General features: G+C 44.8%; 1 protein-coding gene across 1 annotated transcript; it reads left to right on the top strand.

Moving 5' to 3' along the window:
• The first annotated feature begins 7,906 nt into the window (after positions 1–7,906).
• LOC149336851 (uncharacterized) lies at positions 7,907–18,996 on the top strand. The gene is made up of 6 exons (XM_089554780.1): positions 7,907–8,057; positions 8,271–8,392; positions 9,260–9,404; positions 13,781–13,981; positions 17,330–17,452; positions 18,808–18,996. The coding sequence occupies exons 1-6, from the start codon at positions 7,914–7,916 to the stop codon at positions 18,994–18,996; spliced, it is 924 nt and encodes a 307-aa protein (XP_089410906.1). The 5' UTR covers positions 7,907–7,913.
• The last annotated feature ends 1,265 nt before the right edge of the window (positions 18,997–20,261 follow it).

Here is a 20,261-nt window from a genome sequence, read left to right as displayed (position 1 = left end):
AAGTGCCAGATAATACGGAATGGCCGCGTGACAGTGCCAGTAGAGGAATGTGTAGTGTGGCATTACTCCCCTCCTCTAAAGGGCACCGACTCCGTGTCGCAGTTGGTGTCCGAGCGATGGAACGCAGAACGAGAAGGGACGTCATGTCTTACGCCTGGTGTAAACACGCGTGAGATGCTTCGGGTATGGTACGGCTTCATCCTGGAGACGTGGACAACCTCTAGAGGTGCAAACATTTCCTTGGGGGAGAACTTCGTAGCTGACCTCACTGAGTTTGCGGAGCATCTCGTATGGGACAAAGTTCTGGCGAAAAAGCTTTTCAGAGCGTCCTCGCATGCGGTTAGGGCTCCACACCCAAACTTTTTCAATAAAACTTGGGTTGGGCCTTGTTGGTACATGATGTTGTGAAGGTATAGAAAGGACGAACCACGAAGAAAGACACAGACACACACACAAGCGCAACTAACAACTGTTTATTTCTTCCTTGGAACGCTTACTTATGCTCCTGGCCACGCATGCTCAAATGCAATCTTTAACCACAATAGTCATGCCAAGGGCTGTTCATGCTCAAATGCAATCTTTAACCACAATAGTCATGCCAAGGGCTGTGCGGCAGGCGTTGTCCTTCTTGAAAGCAAACAATTTGCGTCTTTTGCAGGGCGATAAGACAGGTGGCTTTGTAATTGTTGAAAAGGGCATTTTTGATGAAAAAGCGCTGCAGGCAGTGTCAAAAAACGTTGTCCCAGTCCGAAAAAGTGCAGTAAAAGTAAAAACTAAGTTTATAGAATTCTGCAAAAAACTTGAACTAACGGCGCTCGCTCGGGATATAGATAAAAGTAGAGGTCAGTGCTTATCTGTTTTCTTCACGGCAAAGACGCACAAGCCGGAAATACCTTTCAGAACCATAGTCAGTGAGTCTGGTTGTTGGCAGCACAATGTAAGCTTATTCTTGCAGAAGAGACTAAAATTGCTAAAGGTTAACGATCCGTTCAGGACTAAGAGTTCGGAAGATGTAGTGCGGTTTTTGGAAAGTAACACAAATGTCGGGTATGCTTTTTCAGTAGATGTAGATTTGTTCTATTCAGTGCCACAGCGCGAGCTTTTGTATGCGGTGAAATCATGCATTGAGGAAAATGGTGAGCTCAGTTTCCAGAACGCTACGGGACTTTCTGTGGGGAATTTTTTAAATCTTTTAGAATATTATCTTAAGGTCACTTCTATTGTTTTTAATGACCAGCCATTTTTGCAGCGCAACGGCATTTGTATCGGGTCCTGTGTTGCTCCAGTTCTCTGTGAAATTTTTTTATCGAGTACTGACAACTCTTTAGACGATGTTTTTAGCAAGGGAAAGGTTTTAAAAGTGTTTAGGTACGTTGACGATTTTTTAGTGTTTTTAGCGCGTGACTATTCCAGCCATGCGATTGATGAAGTTTTAGAAGTTTTTAAGCAACACGGACAAGGTCTTGGTTTTACACATGAGTTACCCCACAGGAGTGTTCTGCAGTTCCTGGACCTCAAACTAGAGTTCTGCGTGCGGCATGTATGTTGGTCTTACCAACCTCGTGCAAAAAAGGAACTTTTGCCGTACAAATCAGAGCATTCCAAAATTGTGAAAAGAGGCATTGCTTCCCTTTGCATGGAATCGGCTCTCAAAAAGTCGTGTGTGCATCAATTGCAGGCAAGTTTTGACAATCAGGTCCACCGGCTTTCGGCAGCAGGTTTCCCTATGTCGCTCTTGACGGCTGTTGCCGAGGCCCTGATGCGAAAGATGAAGACCGGTACGCCAAGTATGAGAGGGACGAGCGAACGCGAAGCGTTCAGGCCTGTGGTGGTGCCATATCTGCATAAGGTGGCTCATCACCTCAAGAGAGTTGCAGGCAGGCATGGTGTCCCTCTGGCGTTTTCTGCGCCGAATAAACTGGCGAAGCTGTGCGCCCGCACGTGCGGTGATAGAAGGAGTGGATGCCTAATCAGGCACGGGTCTACCTACATCCCTTGCGCCACCGGGGTGGTATACTCCTTCCCTCTTTCATGTGGTAAGACCTACATCGGGCAGACAGGGCGGTGCATAAACGAGCGACTCAGGGAGCATGCGAATAAAGTTAGGAACAACTCAGACAAAGGGGCACACCTTGTGTCCCATCTTAGTTCTTGCCGAAATTGCGCACCGCGACTTGACGAGACCGTGATACTGGGAAAAAGCAAAAATGAACAAGCGCGGCTGGCTTTGGAAGCTTTCCACATAAAGGAAAACGCTGTAGACTGTATCAGTGACACGTCCGTGGCTCTGTACGTAGCCGAAATCAACTTTTTGCGTTCGCGTCTGCGTTAACAGCCCTTGGCATGACTATTGTGGTTAAAGATTGCATTTGAGCATGCGTGGCCAGGTGTATAAGTAAGCGTTCCAAGGAAGAAATAAACAGTTGTTAGTTGCGCTTGTGTGTGTCTCTGTGTCTTTCTTCGTGGTTCGTCCTTTGATTGCGCATCCTATACCTTCACAACACCAAACTTTTTCGCCCGGCTGGTGACACATGTCTGTGGCGGATGTTATAGCGGCGAGCGTCGTTTGCTTGCTGGTGCCGGGTTCGCTGTCGAGCGAGTTGGCGGGCAGCCTCGGCATGACTAACGAGCGACCGCACGTATCTTTATCTAGAGGCTGTTGATCCTTAAGGTAGGTCTAAATCTCTAGAAAAAGTTACTTTTCACGAAGTTTTGAAGAACTTTTCTTAAAATACTCTGTTTAAAATTTTTAACTTACATTTACCATAGATTAGAATAGGCTATTGCAAAAAATAGTTTGGATGAAACGCTAACAAAGTTTATGAAAAAAAATTCAATTATGCCGGAAAGTGAGGCAATGGCCGGGAAATCGCCGATCAGCTTGTTATTCGGTTTTGTGACTTCTGGATGTGGATTTCCTCACGCGAGTGTCTAGATTGATTTTCGCTTCATGTAGCCTTTCATTTCAGACACACCGACAACTAAAAAGGCTATCGTGAAAGGTGAGATGCTGCAATGTTTTGAATTCTACTTCTACGGCTAATACTACATATTTAGCCGGAGTATGAGCAGTGAACACTAAAAGAGCCGTATGCGAGAGCTGCGCCAGTATGCAACTCCAAGAAACATCATGTGGCCAAATAAGCATGGTTGCTATGAGACAAGTCTTTCTTGCTGCATGTCGAAGTAACGAGTTTAAGAAAACAAGTAAAGTTAACAACAGGTAGAAATTTATGAAACCTTGATTAGAGGGCACTATTTGTTGTCTTTTGCAATTGCAACGCGCAAACCCTTTCACGGGTGCTACTAAATTGGTCGTATCGTTTAATCGCAACTCCAGCGAAGGCAGCCAAAAAGAGAAGTTCCGCAGATGAAATTATGGAGTCAGTGCTAATGGGTGCAGTGAAATTGCTGCGAAGCATTCATCCGCGGACATAAACTTTCGCACAGTTAAGAGTAGAAAACGAGGTTTCCGCAATCGCGTTTGATCCCTTGCTGCCAATGATATTTACTTCTGTTAGAAGTGCTTGGAATGTGCCTAAAATGACACATGAGCGGAGGTGGCGGCGGGTGAAGTTTTGTGTCGGGGCCGTTCCCTCCCCTCCTCCCTTGCTCTCCCACGTGCATAAGAAAGAGCTGGTTTCAAAAATGCAAAAAACAGAATGTGATCGTTTCGAAAAAATGCAAGCTACGAAATAGCCGGGTCATTATTGTCATCATCATCATCATCGTCCCGGCTACGAGAGGGCAAAGACCTCTCCCATGTCTCTCCAATTAACCCTGTCCTTCGCCAGTTGCGGCCACTGTATCCCCGCAAACTTCTTGATCTCATCCGCCCACCTAACTCTCTGCCGCCCCGCAACGGATTCCGGAGAATAGTCATGACGAAGTTTAAACGGTAAACAGGACCCTTCTATGACTTCGGCATCGAAAAGCTGATTCTCAGTACAAACAATCATGTAAATAATGGCGGCAAATATTTGGAAAAACCAAGAAAAGTAAAACTATTAGTCTTCAAGCTTCGTGGAGCAAACGTTTTTGGTGAGCCGTGTTGACCTTTGTGTCTTCATTTTCCGGAGACGCCTCGAACTAGTCTCATTTCCTTGCCTGACGTCTTCGGGCAGATGTCTGTTTTGGTTCTCGTTGTATCTCCTTTTTTTACTGCAGTCGTGTTACGGTCGTCTCTTCTTAGTATCAATATGTCCCACCCGATTTCGTGCCGTCATCACTTTACTTTGCATAGCTTATTGTGCCATTCTGGATTATTGTCGAGCTTTTTGCTTGTTTCGGCACTAAAGCTTAGCTGCCGCAAGATGCAATTCTATTGTATTTTTATAGGAGGGAGGGGTGGGGGCGTTAAATTTATGAGGAGTTTATGCACCTAGATAGTGTATGCCACTTATATTCTACTGCATTCCTATTTCCCTGCCAATTTGGGTCTCCGTCATCCGGATCTGCGCAAAAATGGTGCAGAAAAATGTGCCCTATATGTTACTACCTAACTCGAATTGTTCTTCCCTTCGAAGGCTATGAACGCTTGGATTACTTCATTATAACGTTTAAATCCGAACTTGTTTTTGCGTGTTGACAATCTCCATAATGGACTGCATTCTCTCTGCGTCACTAAGCAGCGGACATAATACTTAAAGCTTATCGAAGTGGTACCTTGTTCACAATTACCTTCTCAACAACGGGTCATCAGCTCATCGCTCTATACTTTTTCAAGTCTTTGTCTTCCGGGTTTGTACGAATTAACAAAACGTTAGCGTTTAGCGTTCTTCTAAACGTAAGCTCCTCGCTGTGAGGCATTCTGCCACCGTCAGTATGATTCAGCACTCATTTGTAATGTACCCACCGCCCTTTATATTTCTAGGCCTCCACACCAGTCTTATTACAGTGTTTCCGTTCGCATCATTTCCATCGTTGGTATTGTTTTCGGTACAGCTAGAGGAAGGATATATTAAGAGCAGTTTCTTCACAATGTCATTTTTCTCAATAATTATAACTGGAATTCGTTACCGCAGGAAAAAGTGCGCATTGCAATCTTTGATATCTTTGACTCTTCTCAGAAGACTCTTTGGGCATTGTCCCATTCAGCGATCTGTATTTGCGCCGCCGCGGTGGCTCAGTGGTTATGGTGCTCGGCTGCTGACTCGAAACACGCGGGTTCGATCCCGACCGCGGCGGTTGGATTTCTTTGGGGGAGAAATTCTAGAGGCCCGTGTATTGTGTGATGTCAGTGCACGCTAAAGAACCCCAGGTGGCCGAAATTTCCGGAGCCCTTCACTACGGCGTCCCTCATAGCCTGAGTCGCTTTGGGACGTTAAACCCCATAAACCAAGAAAGCAAACAACCAACGATCTTTAATTCTGTTATTTGGAATGTAGTGATCTTATTGTTTCTTTCCTCTCTGCCACTGAAATGCGATAGGAGCAGTGGTGCTATAAGTTCCGAGAATAATAAAGAAAAATATAGAAGCACATAAATAAATAAGAAAGCAGCAAACAGATCAGTTTCAATATTTCGTTCGTAAAAACCAATGGCGGCTTTCTCTCCATTTGTGCCAGCATCACATCGGCCCGTCTCGCCGGACGCACTGGTGTGCACTTTTGGTCCCGACACCAAGGCGGCCACTGTGTTTCCCGAAGACGGTCTGTGCGACTACACGGTCCTGGAAGTGCTGCCCGTGAAACAAGTCAAGGACTTGGCCGGCCCTTACGCTTCCGAAGTGCAGCACTTCATCGACACCGCTGCGAATCACACCAGGACCGAGTACGGAGTCGCATTCGACAGCGAGTGAGTATTCAGTCCCAGGTGGTAAACAAAGCTAAATGCTTTCGGTATGAGCATTCAGAACTGCCTGAAGCGCTACATTTTAAAATGGTTTATATATAATTGTGTACATTCACCCGGCGCCTCGTTACCAGTACCTCATTTAACAACTCCTCAGGAAAGACCGAACGCGCTTAACGCTCATTAGGTTGAACGAAATCTTGCCGCACTTTTTAAGCTTGGTCATAAGGGCACCATGAATGTGTGACGTGAGAAACTATGAGCGATAATTGCGCTAAGTAGGCCAATGTAATCATATGAATATATTTTCCGTTTATTTCACTTTAGATGCTTTTATACCCAAGTTTTACTAAGTAATCGGGTCCTGGTGATGTAATCTGAGTCGGAAAAAATATTAATGGTGATTTCGAGAGGCACTAATCTCTGATCCATGCTCTTGAGTCGCTACATCACTGAATGTGACTTCCTGGACGAGCGGTGTTTCTGTCTCCTATTGATCTTTGGTTTCATACAAAGATGGAAACAGCTGACCGGTGTCGATTTCTGCTTCCACAAGCTAAGAGGTGCAATGCATTTTACGGGGGGAACAGGGAGTTCAACAGCTTCACAAGATGGGTTTTTTTGAAGGGTATGATGTTGCTGATGAAAGTTCAGTATCTGTAAAAGATAATTTTGGTGTATATATCTTTAAAGTGCAGATTTTCAGACACACTCTTGCGCTGATAGGGAGCGCGAGGCTCTCCTGCGATCAGCAAAGAGCTCTTTACGCATTCTTTGTCCTGAGACATGACCATATTGAACACAGGCATATGACACACATTGGTTGGACCAGCTTGATAATAGTGGGCGATGCACAAAGTGCACAAACTTTATGACGATTTTATGAAACTGGTTGCTTTCCAGGATGCTTTCTGGGTTTTAAATTTTTATGATTCAAAATGTAAATGTTCGATGTGTTTAGATCGAACGACTTATATAATATCTGTTCCAGAACGCGTATCAAGCTGTTTCAACTTAAACAACCCAAACTCTCATACATCAACGAAGATGCTGTAGCAAGCAACTTCTGTAAATAAAAGAGCGTCGCCCTCCGAGGTCGTCCGACCTTCCCAAAAGTATCTCTTTTGTTAAAAGGCTAGTTCTTTACTCCACATATTAGTTGGTATTTTATAGAAACAACAGTCGCCACCGCTGGCGTTTCCCTGCAATAAACGAAGGGTACGTTTGCCTGTGCTGAAGAAGACAACAGACACCGAAATCAAATAGTACGGCGGTAGGTTTTCGCTTATTTTATAATTTCTGGGTCCAATAAATTAGGCATTAATAGTGTAATTTTTTTTATCTCTGAAATATAACTGATTAGAAAGCAGAACAAAAAGCAACTACGTGCTGTGTACTGAGAGGCTTGGGGGAGCCAGCCATAGATTACATTTCTTGCGTACACATCGCATACGCTGCTCTCAGCTGTCCAACGCGTGGCCAAACACCTGCGGTGCATAGCAAACCTATCTTGTGCCGCAAGGATGCACACGCTAAATTCTTTCAGTTTACTCCCGCGTTACTCTCGCGTTGGTGTAATCGGCAATTTCGCTTTAACAAAGCGAAGCTGGAGAACGCGAAGACTACATGTGTGCACTTAATAGTTGGCTACAGCGCTTGACAACATTTGGAAAGTGTGACCCGTGATGCTTCTTCGGTGAGCTTCAATAGGCGTTCCCAAGCGATAGAGACCCTGCAAGCAAGAACAGAGCCCAAATGGCCTTCTGCCTTCTGTCCGCACTTTGCTCGTGCGGACATCATGTGCCGAATGCTGTAATCAAGAAGTCTACACAAATATTTGTCAGTACTATTTTATTTTGCCTATATTCATCCGTGACTATTATGGACTGAGCCCCGCTTTTACTATGAGGTTTCTTTATGCGGCTTGAAACACGAAACCTTAGAAGAAAAAGAAAATTACATGGCTAGCGGGAATATATTAGCGCCTCATGCATTTATTATTATTATCAGTTAAGTTAAGATATGAGCTTTATGATGAGGTTATTGTTAACGATCAGGCTTAAACAATCGCTGACATAGTTTGCATTTTCTGTTTCCGTCGTCCCAGAGATAAGGACCGAATGAGAGAAATCATGAAAGACCCTGCTGCTAAGACTCACCTGGACAGCTTGTTCAAATCAAGAATATTTCACTACGGATACGTTAATACTGATCCGTACCTCTTCGATGCGCAAGCAATGGCCGACGTGCTTGGAATACTGAAGGTGAGTGTATATTCGTAGGAGCTGCGTCCATCCATAGGAAAGGAAAAATGACTGGTGACTTTGAAACGGCAGCTTTCAAAATTTCTTAGTATATCATTTCACCAGATACAGTATTACGGTTAAAAGTCAACGTCTGCGTTAATTTTAGGAAAGCTTTGCTTCTTTAAATTGTAGACGACGCAGGCACGGCTGAAATATCTCGCTACCTTTCAGGCTGTTGTAAATTTGTTGGAAGATAAGAAGACCGCTTCGAGGCCCATCTACACAATTTTGGCCTCTACGTGGTCCCATAAATACGACCAGGTGTCGGCGGCCGACGCAGCAGCCACGTTCAAGTAAGTGTGTGCGTTAGAATTAACGGCCACTAAGTTTCGCCCTTAACGCAATATACGACCCCGAATTCCTCGAAGGTCATCAAATAAGTCGATAAACATTGAGGAGAATTTAAAGCCTACCCCCTTATAGCCATTGCAAAGTGCCCGCTTATTGATGCCTTTGTCTTGCAAAGAAATCTGAGCTTCAAAAAATCAGGCATGTTCTCTAATGGCCAGCTGTTGCTTATCAGGGAAAAGTGAAAAAAAAAAAACTCGTGAAGTAAGAAACGCATTGTAAGTGAAAATAGGTTTACAAAAGCGAAGGGTATCTATTTACGATACGAGAAGAAACATTCTAAGTCGAAATAAGAGATAAGATATTCGCACAAAAACTCGTGCCCTACCATGCCCTAGACGTCTTTCCTGGACAAAACAAATGATTTAATCGCTGACAGTACATGACTGCTGAGTTTAACAGACAGCATAGCAGAGCAGAGTGCCAGCGAAATGGTGATCGAAGAGCTGCAGGAGCATGAAGGCGAAGGAAACAATTTATATGATGAATAAAATATTGAGATACCAAGAAAACAAAATGAATGCAAAGGTGACTTGGAGGAGGAGCTAGTAGCAATATACTAGTAACATACCTGCTCTTTAAGTTGTCGTAAAACTTGGGCTATAATTACCTCTGCGCCTTAACCCTGTCCTTAAACAGCATTGCACATGAAACATGGAATCAATAAAGTCGATTGTTACGAACCTCCCCTATTTCCCCTACCCAGCAAGGATGGAGATACTTATGCAATAATGCAAGCATAATTACGGAGCCTCCACAATAGCAGTGTTGAGGAAAACAGATTTGTTATTCTCCGTGCCTCCTTTTTCCAGAAGCGTCCTTGTGCCGGACATCTACATTTCCAAGGCCCACCTTGTCGAGAACGACAGCAGATTCAATGACTGCGTTATTCTGCCGGCCACGTTCGTGTCCGCAGGTGGTGCTGCGGAAAGTAACGACGTCTACTTCTTCAACCTGGTAAGGGAGGTGTCATTTCAGGTAGATATAGAATGCTGAGTGGGGTTCATGCAGAGAGAATGCAGCCTCTGGCGAATGCAGGAAACTCTGCACTCTAATCGTGAACACGGGTAAGATATCTTCTGGCGCACCCTCTGTTATAAGAGGGCGTGCGCCAGAGGACAGCTTACTCTCTTTTTACTGCTTTCTGTTTACAGCGTGGACTTTGCACAGCCGTCATTTTGGTGAAGTCCTTGACCTCTGTCTTAGGCATGGAATGTCGCTCACAGCAACCGTCTCATGGCCTACTTTCAAGGTGGCACGGCGAACATGAGCCACAGTGTGTGCTCAGGCAGTATAGCCATAATACAGGCGGTGTTTCTAGTTTTGTTTTTTCTTCTACCCGTGCTGCCTGTTCCTGGAAAGCAAGGGCACCAAGAAGCAGAAACAGAGACTGATGTGTTCGTTAAACAATAACAAACAGCTTTGCAGACACAAACCACTCCTGAATTGTTTCGTCCTCTTGAAAAATGACTGTAAATTGAAATTTTTCAACACAGAAGGAATGAGTGCATAAATTTGTATGCTTTAGCTCTTTGTAGCGGGTGACTGTCATCGCGGACCGGGCTCCGGGCTGGAGTGCACACTGACTCACTCAAATTTGTTTCCTGTAGTTTACTCGTAATTCGTCACTCATCTCAGGATCAATCAGTATCAACAACCACCATCGCGTTCTCCGACGAAATTAGCAGATTCTCCTACTTGTTCAAACTCTCCAATAGAGAGATGCATTCCGGCAGCAATATTTACTAACACTCCACGGGCTCCCGTAAAATCTATATCTTAAGAGCAGCCAGGTAACGACACTTCCTGCGACCACCCGACCAAGCGGCCCTTTATCTAACTTTTCAGTTGATGGCTCTTCTGCAAAATCGCCTGTGGCTCTCCTATAGCGAAGCTGCAGTGCCCAAAGGTGCACCTAGCACCTGGATGCTGCTGGCTGGGTCGGTGTACAAAAGCGAGATCACATTCTCAACTATTAGAGGCGCTTGTCTGGTTGATGACCGCACACAGAGCAAGAGCCCATGCCTGCAAGCGCATATAGGCGGCCTGAAACAGCACCACGGGTGGTCATTAAATAATGCGGGCTCTTCTCGTTACGCTGTGTGTTTCGGCACTGAGATCGACACGGCGGACTTTGTCCCAGGCTGCCTGTAGTGTTCAGTTTCATTTAGGCGAATTTATGCGCTCTACAACATTCAGGAGAGCGCACATGTTGGCAAGCACTGCCGTACTTCTTCGAGAGTCGGAGCGTAATATTTTCGAGGACATGCAGCAATGCTACTCCAAAAAAAAACTATGCACAGTGCAGATATGAAACTGCGGTCTGTGGGAAACTTCACTAAACCATGGTAACTTCCAGAATAGCGCGATTGTATGCCTGCGCTAATTTGGTTTCACTAGTCAGCTGGCTGCTAGCCTGGGCAGTAGCCGAACGTACTTGTTAGTGCGCTAGCCACATGTTTAGTATCAGGGAGAAGGCGAGGATGAACCTATTTTTGAGGAAAATGGGTTTGAAATTTCATCAAGGCTGGCAATATTATGCTTACAGAAGATGGAAGTCTGCCGTTAAGCGCTTTTTTGTTTTTCAGGGAAAACTGTATAACAACGCAAAGGAGCCTGCCCATCTTTGAACTAAAGCAATGCTCGAAACAAAAATTAACCTAAAATAATCAGCACTTTATCGAATGCGAGCAAATCACAAGGAACACGTGGGTGAAGTTTTGAATATTGTGAAAAGAGCGCCCTCAGTTACCGTTTCAATCACTGATAGTCATACCTGTTCAGGAAAATGAGAGCCTGTAGGTTTATTTTAGGTCATATGAACATTCCCCTTGGCGAACATCTCGTTGACACTCCCTCAAGTTCATTCAAGTACTGATCTGGCACGCATCGTCCAATGGACTTCTGAACGTCATAATCGATTTCACAGGTGAATATTCGTCTTAGTGCGCGAAGAGCTTCGTATATAGACCGCCGCATGCAATGACAGAGTCGCGGTTAATGCATATGAGGACACAGCTGTAGCGTCTGCATATTCTGCTAATATTTTTATTTATTTGTTTGAACATAATGCTAGCCGCATATTTGAGGCCGTTGCACGAAAGGAAAACTGTATACATTAACACGAACTAATTTCAAGTAGGCCCGGACATAAGAAATTTGAATTTGATGAGGCAGTATATATATGCTCTCTACCTTCATTATACAAACGCTAAAAGACGACAAGTAGGAGTGACATTTGAGAAAATTTAGCACACAAAATCAAAGAAAAAGCAATAATAACGAAAGTGTACGAAAATTGCATGTTCTGGGAGCAAGACGTAAGGCAGCAAACTTACAAATGTCAAATAATCAAAGGAGAAAACAAGAAAACACATAACTAAATCAAAAGGTCATAGTGAACAATGAAGAAAAAAGAGAAAGAACAGCATGCCTACATTCTGGTAGTAACTACAAAACATTGCTTGACATTTTGGTGATGAAAGCTTCGAGTCATGCGGAGTGGACAGTATCGCTAGGCAAGCTGTCCCACTAACGGATTGCATGTGGGACAAAGGAGGACCTGAATATGTCGTTGTGAAATCGGTGTTCAGTTAAAAGCTTAGACTGTTTCGTTCTGGCACTACATCTATTTCAGTGTAGTAAGTATTTGCTCACCGGTTTTCATGCTGCCTTTAAGAAGAAGGAAAAAAAAAACATCAGGCGCAGTAGTCTGGCTCGACTTTGTATATTAGGAAGGTCGTCTTGCCTTAGTAGTTCGGTAGGAGAGTCATGGCGACGATATTTGCTAAAATAAATTTAACCTCTTTCGGTTGTACACTCTGCAATTGTTCTATGGGCTGTTTACGGAAGGGGAACTAAGATACACCATACAGTGAGCAAGTGACGCATATGCAGGGCACTTAGCGTCAACTGATGCGGATCTAAGCGAACGTTTTAGCGAGTGGAGAGGTGGCAGTGCTTTATTACCAACATATGTCACCTGCTTGTTCCATTTTAGATCTCATGAAATTATGATGCCTAAATATTTAAAATCTTGCACGTTCCTGAGCATTTCTCCTTGTTATGGGGCGCTCTGATGGGCGCTCTGTTATTCGTCGCATTCATGCAAACCGTTTTTCCTATGTTAATCGCCATTTGGCACGTTTGACACCATTGTGTTAATAGTAGTAGTACGAGACTATATTGAGGCACAACACTTAGGCGCCTAAGACGTCGAAGCCTGCTGCTCGAGCAGACGCTGTTCGGCTTCTCCTTCAGCTCTAAGGAAGTGCAATTCGGCCCAGACAGTGTGGGACGGGTGGGAACGAAACGCGATTAGAGAGCAACCGGGCAGGAGAATAAACACTGGGAGAGGTTGGCATAAGGATAAGGGCAGTTGGGACATGAAGGATCGCGACGGAATTTGTAGAGATAAAAACGTGCAGGTGTGACAAGTGTCTGAAATTGTACCTGTCGAAGGATGTGAGGTTCGCGCATAGAAAGACTAGGCTGAGGGTCGGGGTAGAGTTAAGGTCGAGTCGGAAAGCTTTGTAATACTCATTGTCCTACATTTTCAAGTGCACTGTTTAACGTTATCTTTTCTCGACGGTAGAATATTTCCTTGCACATAATAGAATCGTCCGCATAAAGACGTTGTTAGTGTTGCGTCAGTGTTATTATGCAGATCAATGATGAAAAGAAATTGTACATATTGTACATATTGATGCCGATCTGTGCGATATCTCTTGAACCACTTTGTGATGAGGTTGTCAGCGGGATGATAGATAAGTTTCTGAAGCAGCTTAGGATGGGAAACTCGATCCAACGCTTTGGAGAGGTCTAGGAAAGTCATACAGGTGTGACCACGTTTGTCTATTGTAAGCGCTAGGCCATGAATTGTCTCAATCAATCGAACGGTCGCAGACAAACGTTTTCTAAATCCGTGCTGGTTAGGGACAATTAAGTTATCTTTTTCTACAAATAATACATTGTGTTGAAGGACTAAATATTTCAGGATTTTACAGGTCGTACATGTAAGCAAGATTGGTCGGTAATTTGATGCGTTGGTACGGTCACCTGACTTACGTTTAGGTGATCAGCTGGATATAACGCCTGTTTCAAATTAATTCGGGTGAACACTCGTTTAGACGCCCAAACATCCCAGAAAAGTTACATATGATACTTCTTGTTTCACAGTCACCACTGCTGACACGTGCTACGTTTATACAACATAGAGAGTGCTTTCAGCGCCAATATCCCAGAGTACGATTATTTCCAGGGTGGCAAGGTTTGCGGGATTGTGGGCCTGTTTCACTCGAAACTCTTTCTTCGTCCTTTTCTGCGCCATGCAGGTGACGGCTCTCAAACATGCCTCGGACATGAACAAGCTTCGTCCCAAGGGCGTCGGATCGGCTGCGCTATTCGTGTCCGTGGGCGTCTACGGGCGGTGGTACTTCGACCGCATCGACAATGGAAACAGTTCCGAGGGAGACACCGTGGGCACTCCATGTCTTCCCCACAAGCTACGGGAACAGATGGATAGCGCCGCTAAGGTGCGCTGTGGCAGGAAATGGTTTGGAACGCTTACCGACTAGCCTTCCCGCCAATATTAAGAATCGAAATGACTATCAGCTCAACTAAGTCCACTGCAGGACAACGCATTTCCTACATCACTCCGATGAACCTTGTCCTGAACCTGCAGCGGCCACCTTACCCTCGAACTTCCTGATCCTAATCAGCCACCTGAATCACTGCCACCGCCCTTCCCCCTCCCGCTGAGCTTGCTTTTTCTTCGAAGCCCCTCGGTTAACATTCAGGACCATCTGTCACCTCGTCTTCTAATAATTTGCCTTGATGATACCCATTTCTTCTTTATTTCAGTCAGGACATCATTAAACGGACAGTGAGGGCGACTGTGTCAAAACTATTTACAGGAAAAATCGGTCCTCAGCCTCTTTTCTTACTACGTTGATGCTTGTTCGAGAGGAGATAGTGCATTTTGTTTCGAAAAAAAAAACTGATTTAAAACTTATCGCTCAAGAAAATTGAAACTATGGGTGTTCATGTGGAACGGACTCCACGATTACCGTATTGAAGGGGATGATAGTGGAGCCAGACCTCAGGGATTAAGGGATCAGTGCGCAAAGAAACTCTCTTGACTCACCGAAATTGGCTTGCGGAAACGTCTGGGAATGGCAACAGCTGTACTTATTTTTTATATTTTCTGCATTATAAAATATATTTTCAGAGAAAGCAGCCTGTTTCTCGAAGCGAAAGACTATGCGGACCCATTTATATTACGTATGGGGAATGCGGTAGGATCAGAGTCTGTGAATTTTGCGACAGGCCACAACGCCCGGTTTCTTCAATGATTAGGTTTCTGTTTGCGTCGAGGCAGGTGTAGGGAGGGGCGTGAGGGAGAGAAGCGGTTAGGTAGAGGTGGCAGGTGGAATATCACGTGAACTGCATGACATCATGCTTGTCTCCATGAACCAGCGAGTTTTACGACAGACCACTGCGCTGGGTCGATCAATCCGCGAGTTTTATGACAGACTACAATGACAGGTTTTTCCCCTGATAAGGCTTCTATTTGCGGCCACGCAGGCAGAGAGAGGCACCAGAGGGGGGAGGCAGGTGGCACGTCACACGAACTGGTGGTGTCATAATTCTCTTCACCAATCAGCGAATTTTATGACAGACCACTAGGCTCATTTTTTTTTCTTGATGAGGCCTTTAACGCTATCGCATTAATACGAGACATGACCCGCAAAGTGCTCTGGAAGCCCGCCCTGTTATCAATAACCATGTTTATAAACTATACCGCGTTCATACTGGGCAAGCTTCTTTAAGAAAGACTCATTGAGTTATGCGCATAAATGCCACCTGGCGAGAGGCGTCGTGGCAGCGTGCACACCCGAAGGTCTATGTCCCTCCAGCCGAGTTCCATGCGTGATCGAGTTGCCAGTGAATGCTAATCTGTCGATTTGCAACGCTTTACAAATGCCATTTCGAAAACTGCTTAAGCAAGTAACGCTAGTAGCGCCTTGTGCTGTGTTGTTCTTCCTTCGTCCCGTGTCTAGCGCTGTTTTACTTAAATATGATGTACCAACTTGCCCAAGCCTCCGCCTTAACGCTACTGAAACGTTAAAAATTTCTTAGCTCCTTCTCAGATAGCTCGGTCGTAATTTTCAAACATGTGAGTGAGTTTGTGCGATGCCATTAGAAGACTCCTCTCTTAAAGGTACAGAAATCCTGAATTTATCTTGTCTTTGTCGTTCGTGTTAAGTTAACATCGAGGATCGTCATTTCATCTTCGTGCACGTATGGTAAAGATAGTTAAAGTGGCCCGAAACCGCCTTGAGGAATATGTGAAATTCAGCGGTACGCGACAAGACTGTTTCGGTGCACTCATCTACCATCACCTTCTTCTTCTTCTTCTCCACATGAAAATGGCACATACCCACGCGGAGGGATTGGCCAAGGTACGGCGGTGAATGCCAAGGAGGTATAGGTATATGATTGAAATGAGAAAGTATATATGCATTTTTAAAATTTTTCAATAAATAAACAAATTAGATATAGCAGAAATAAAATAAAATACGCTTTTGGAGATGCGGTGGAATTTTATATGGAGTTAACAGGTTAAGCGACCAGTTTCAATAATGTAATCGTGAAGGTAATGTAATCTTCCTCCTGAATTTCAGCCACGCTTTCTTTCTGCTGCTGCTTCGTTCTGAAGGCGGCTTCACTGAACGGTGTGCAAATTTAAAATGCAAACGTTCAGCGGGACTGATATTTCAGTACCCTGACGCTTTAGATTGAGGAACACTGCATATTTTAAAGTAAAGCGTTAGCAAGGCCTACTAACAAGATTTTCACTACGTCCCACAAAAGTATTACTATAACAGGGCGCTAACTATAAACCGATTTTATTGCAGGGGAAATTGCTTTTGTATGAACTGTTGAAAGCATAAATAAAGTGAAAGAACATATAAGAATGGTGACGTAAGGGTTATTGAGTTAATATGCAAAAAAGTTCATGGGCAATGATCTCAGTTGGTAGAGTACGCCCTGTCCTCATGTGTGGTTTCTGCGTCCGCTGTTGCGCGTACTCAGGAGTAACGAGTGAAGAACTTAAACATGAATAACGAACTAGGTCTCTTTGCAGCTTTACGAACAGCGTAAGTGACGCATATTCCGGCTACTCTAGCTTGTCTATTAAAGGTGCACTGAAGAGGAATCTGAACTTGTCTTTTTGCCGCGTGAACTCGATCTACACGTTCCGAGCTTTCTTAGAAACTGCGATTTACTGCCCTGTGTGGCCGATTTCCCCAATTAAATCGAATTAAAGTCCGGCTCCCGCCTTTTTTTTTGAATTCTGCTTCGTACGGTGGGCGGAGTCGATCAACGTGTGGAGATCCTTTCACCCAGTCCCGTGGCGGCTTGCCGCTCTGCCATCGGCGGAGTAATACGTAGTAGTCCGTAGTAGCAAATAGTAAGCGCGTATTTTTAATTCTTCGGGCTTATTTTGCGGCTAAATTATCTGCGAATGAAACTATCTATTCATGGAAACCTAAAAAAAAATAAAGCGAAAGCAAAGCCTCCACGGGACTGAGTGAAAGGCGCTCCACGCGTTGGTCGACTCCGCCCACCGTACGAGGCAGAATTAAAAAAAAAAGGCGGGAGCCGGACGTTAATTCGTTTTAATTGCCACACAGGGCAATAAGTCACTGTTTCTAAGAATGCTAGGAACGTGTGGATCGAATTCCCGCGGCAAAAAGACATGTTCAGAATCCTCTTCAGTGCCCCTTTAAGTCTCCCGCTACTAACCAAAGAAGGTAGGCCTCATGAGAGAGGAAGTGAGAGCGGAGCATTCTATCTTTGTTTTCCTCCCAATACAGGTGTGCGGCGAGAAAAAGTACGGCGAGCCTCAGGACTGCCACAAAATGGATTGCAAATTTGTTGTGGACCAAGAGGAGAACAAGAGATTGGTATTCGACTCGGCAGACACCCTTCGGCGGAAAGTACGTTCCTTGTCTTGTCTTCTCGTGTGTCTTGTGCCTTGGCTTTGCGACAATTGCGTAGCCGCTGAAATCGGGGACGCATTGATTGTGCACGGAAACTGCACCACGTCTCGTTGACTCAGACTCTTTCCTTGTAAATGACAGCACTGCCTGGCGGTTTATACAAGTGTAAGGGTGAACGGTCGAGTTGAAAGCAGAACGAAGTAGTAATAACTGCAAGCACAGCCGTGCCAACCAACGGTCGTCGTCGGGAGCTCTCGTTCCTGGTTAACAGAGTTCGACAGATTACTCCCCCCTCCCTACAGACGTGAGAAAAGCATGATGCCGCTATTATGTTATTGCGGGTGCATGAAGAAAGCAGAAATCACGACCACTAGTAAGAATCCAACGATCCCATTTATATAGTCCACTACGGCTGATGCTTCTGCGCGTCTGTGTGCGTCATATTATAACGCATTCTTCGAAGCAGGGACACAAGGAGCGACTACCGGCTTCTAACTTGCCTTTTCTGTACCGTGCGCAGCACTATGTCAAATCTAATCTGCGGTGTTGTATCATGATACATGGCTGACAAAAAGTTCTGACACAACAGCATTAGAGCGGACTTCCTGGAGAAAATCTGTTCGCGTTGTCACACTAATTCAGGATTAGTTGAGAGGGTTGTGACGTCACAATTTGAGGTACGGAATGATAACGATTAAAACTAGAGCTAAAGTGTGTCTGTGAGGCCTCAACACGACTGAAATATCATTATGACATAAAAAGATGCAAAGTAAACCAATATACGACTGAAATGCCATTATGACATAAAAAGATTCAAAGTAGACTAAAACACGACTGAAATATCATTATGACATAAAAAGATGCAAAGTAAACTACTAGGCTAAAAAATGAGCTTATTATTAGGGAATCGAACCCATGATCATTGGGCTAGGAGTAAGGCTTTTCAGGTACGTCCGTTCGACTCTTTTTAAAGTAGACTTTTTGTGTCTTGCGCTGTTTAAGAAGACTAGTATTGTGTTTTAATGATTGTACGTAATTATAGATGCTAATTAAGAAGTAAAGAACCAAATAACCATTAAAGCTGAGGCGTCATAACCTTAAAAGTTGAGCCTAAGTGTTCCCCTAACATTTTTATGTGGTTTAATGCTTTGTATCTTGTGACGCACTTTTGTACAATTTAGCTTGACTTTCATATTACAGAGCCCCCTCTCCCTAGTGGCGGACTGATATTACTTCTAAAGTTATAAGCCCAACACTGCTCGCGGTAATACCTGACGCTAATGTGCTTTACACACGGATGTATATTTAAGAAATCCGACTTACACCGTTTTTCTCTTCCTCTACCTTTGCAGTTATGTCGAAGTAAAAGTAATGCCACCGACTTCAAATACGGCGTTGTTGCAGCACGCGTCGAACATTCAGATGCGGGTGGCGGCTGCGGCGGTGGGAAGTTTCCTCTACTCAACGCCTTGAAGAAACTCACGAAGTTTTTCAGTGACGAACACCCATCTGAGGCGGCACTGGAGAAGTGTCTTGCATGACGCAATGGTGCCTGCACGTTGCAGCGGCAAATACTGGGATGGTTTATAGCTTGTCGCGTATTACTCACGCGCAGAAATTTGCAGCGTGGCATCGGAATTAACTACAGCTCTCAATAAATGACCTGAAACGCCGGATGCTCTTAATTATCAGACGACGCTTCTAAAGTAAGGACCAAGACGCTAATGAGAAGTGAGCAATGGTTGTCCCTGGCCTACTGCTTTCAGCGCCGCCTGAACCAAGTGCAGTATCCAGCACCACGTGGGCTGAGTCCACGTAATGCGTCGCACCTGAAAGTATTCTCACATTGAACAGCAAACGGGAACTCTCGTATTCCGCCTAAATCGAAGTGCATCCACCACAGCCGCTGTGGAATCCGGCAGGTAAATTGGTGAGAAATTAGATAGGCCTTCGTCCTACAGTGGACGTAGGCTAATGATGAATGTTGAACGTTAGGGTCACGTGGATCGCCTTCGTTGTAGCCGATGTTCGCAGAAAGTATACTACCCACAGCACAGCCAGAAATACAGTCTGACGAAAGTACTAACATGTCTGAAAAATGTCCGACCTACAAGTGCAATTCCCAGTCACGGCGCCTTCCAAGCTCTCCAGAGAGGCCATGTGCTGCTCGCCGATACCATTGGTGCCGATGGTGTGCTTTAGCCTAACGACTTACTAATCAGGATTTTATAGTTTATGACAACTATTTTTAGGTCGTCCTCCTCGTCTCTAGTCGTCGATAAAGACGCAGCGACGAAACTAGTGCAGTGCACGAGAGTGCCAACGTACACGCAGCTGTATGCGCTCTACCTGCACCCAGCGTAGGAGGTGAAAAGCTGGCTGGTCAGTTGACGCATCCCACGTGACTAGCTGGATCAGCAAGGGATCCCACAACTGTTGCTCAAAATTCTCTGATTGCTGCCATTGATTCATCGCCGACCGCGTGCAGGAGTTTAGCTTCAAGGGCTGTCTTTGTCTCGTGCCCACTACGTCTCTGCCTCCACTCTCCGCTCCTGCAGCAGGTACAGACTTTGTCAAAAGTAACCAGGCTACACGGTTTGCTTCTGATTCGTATAACGGAGCTCTCACGGCTTCATTAAAGATCAAAAAGTTCTTTGAAGGTGAGAGCAGGGGTTCTTCTTACCGTACAGAGATTTAGAGCTTAAGGGCGGGCATAACAGCTTTAGTATACGACTGAGAAGAAAAACGTGCAGCCTGGTTACTTTTGACAAAGACTGTACTTGCGCCAGTACCATTTAGCTTGTAG

The sequence above is a fragment of the Amblyomma mixtum genome, chromosome 7, assembly GCF_055824585.1.
Source record: "Amblyomma mixtum isolate Tamu chromosome 7, ASM5582458v1, whole genome shotgun sequence".
Taxonomy (NCBI): Eukaryota; Metazoa; Arthropoda; class Arachnida; order Ixodida; family Ixodidae; genus Amblyomma; species Amblyomma mixtum.
This window is presented reverse-complemented; position numbering and strand designations above follow the sequence as displayed.

What these genes read in the sequence shown, in the direction of transcription:
- LOC149336851 (XM_089554780.1), top strand. Translation starts at nt 7,914, where the DNA reads ATGAGAGAAATCATGAAAGACCCTGCTGCTAAGACTCACCTGGACAGC. An exon ending in GACGCAGCAGCCACGTTCAA is followed by an intron (nt 8,393 to 9,259) that starts GTAAGTGTGTGC and finishes TCCTTTTTCCAG; the next exon opens with AAGCGTCCTTGTGCCGGACA. An exon ending in AGATGGATAGCGCCGCTAAG is followed by an intron (nt 13,982 to 17,329) that starts GTGCGCTGTGGC and finishes CTCCCAATACAG; the next exon opens with GTGTGCGGCGAGAAAAAGTA.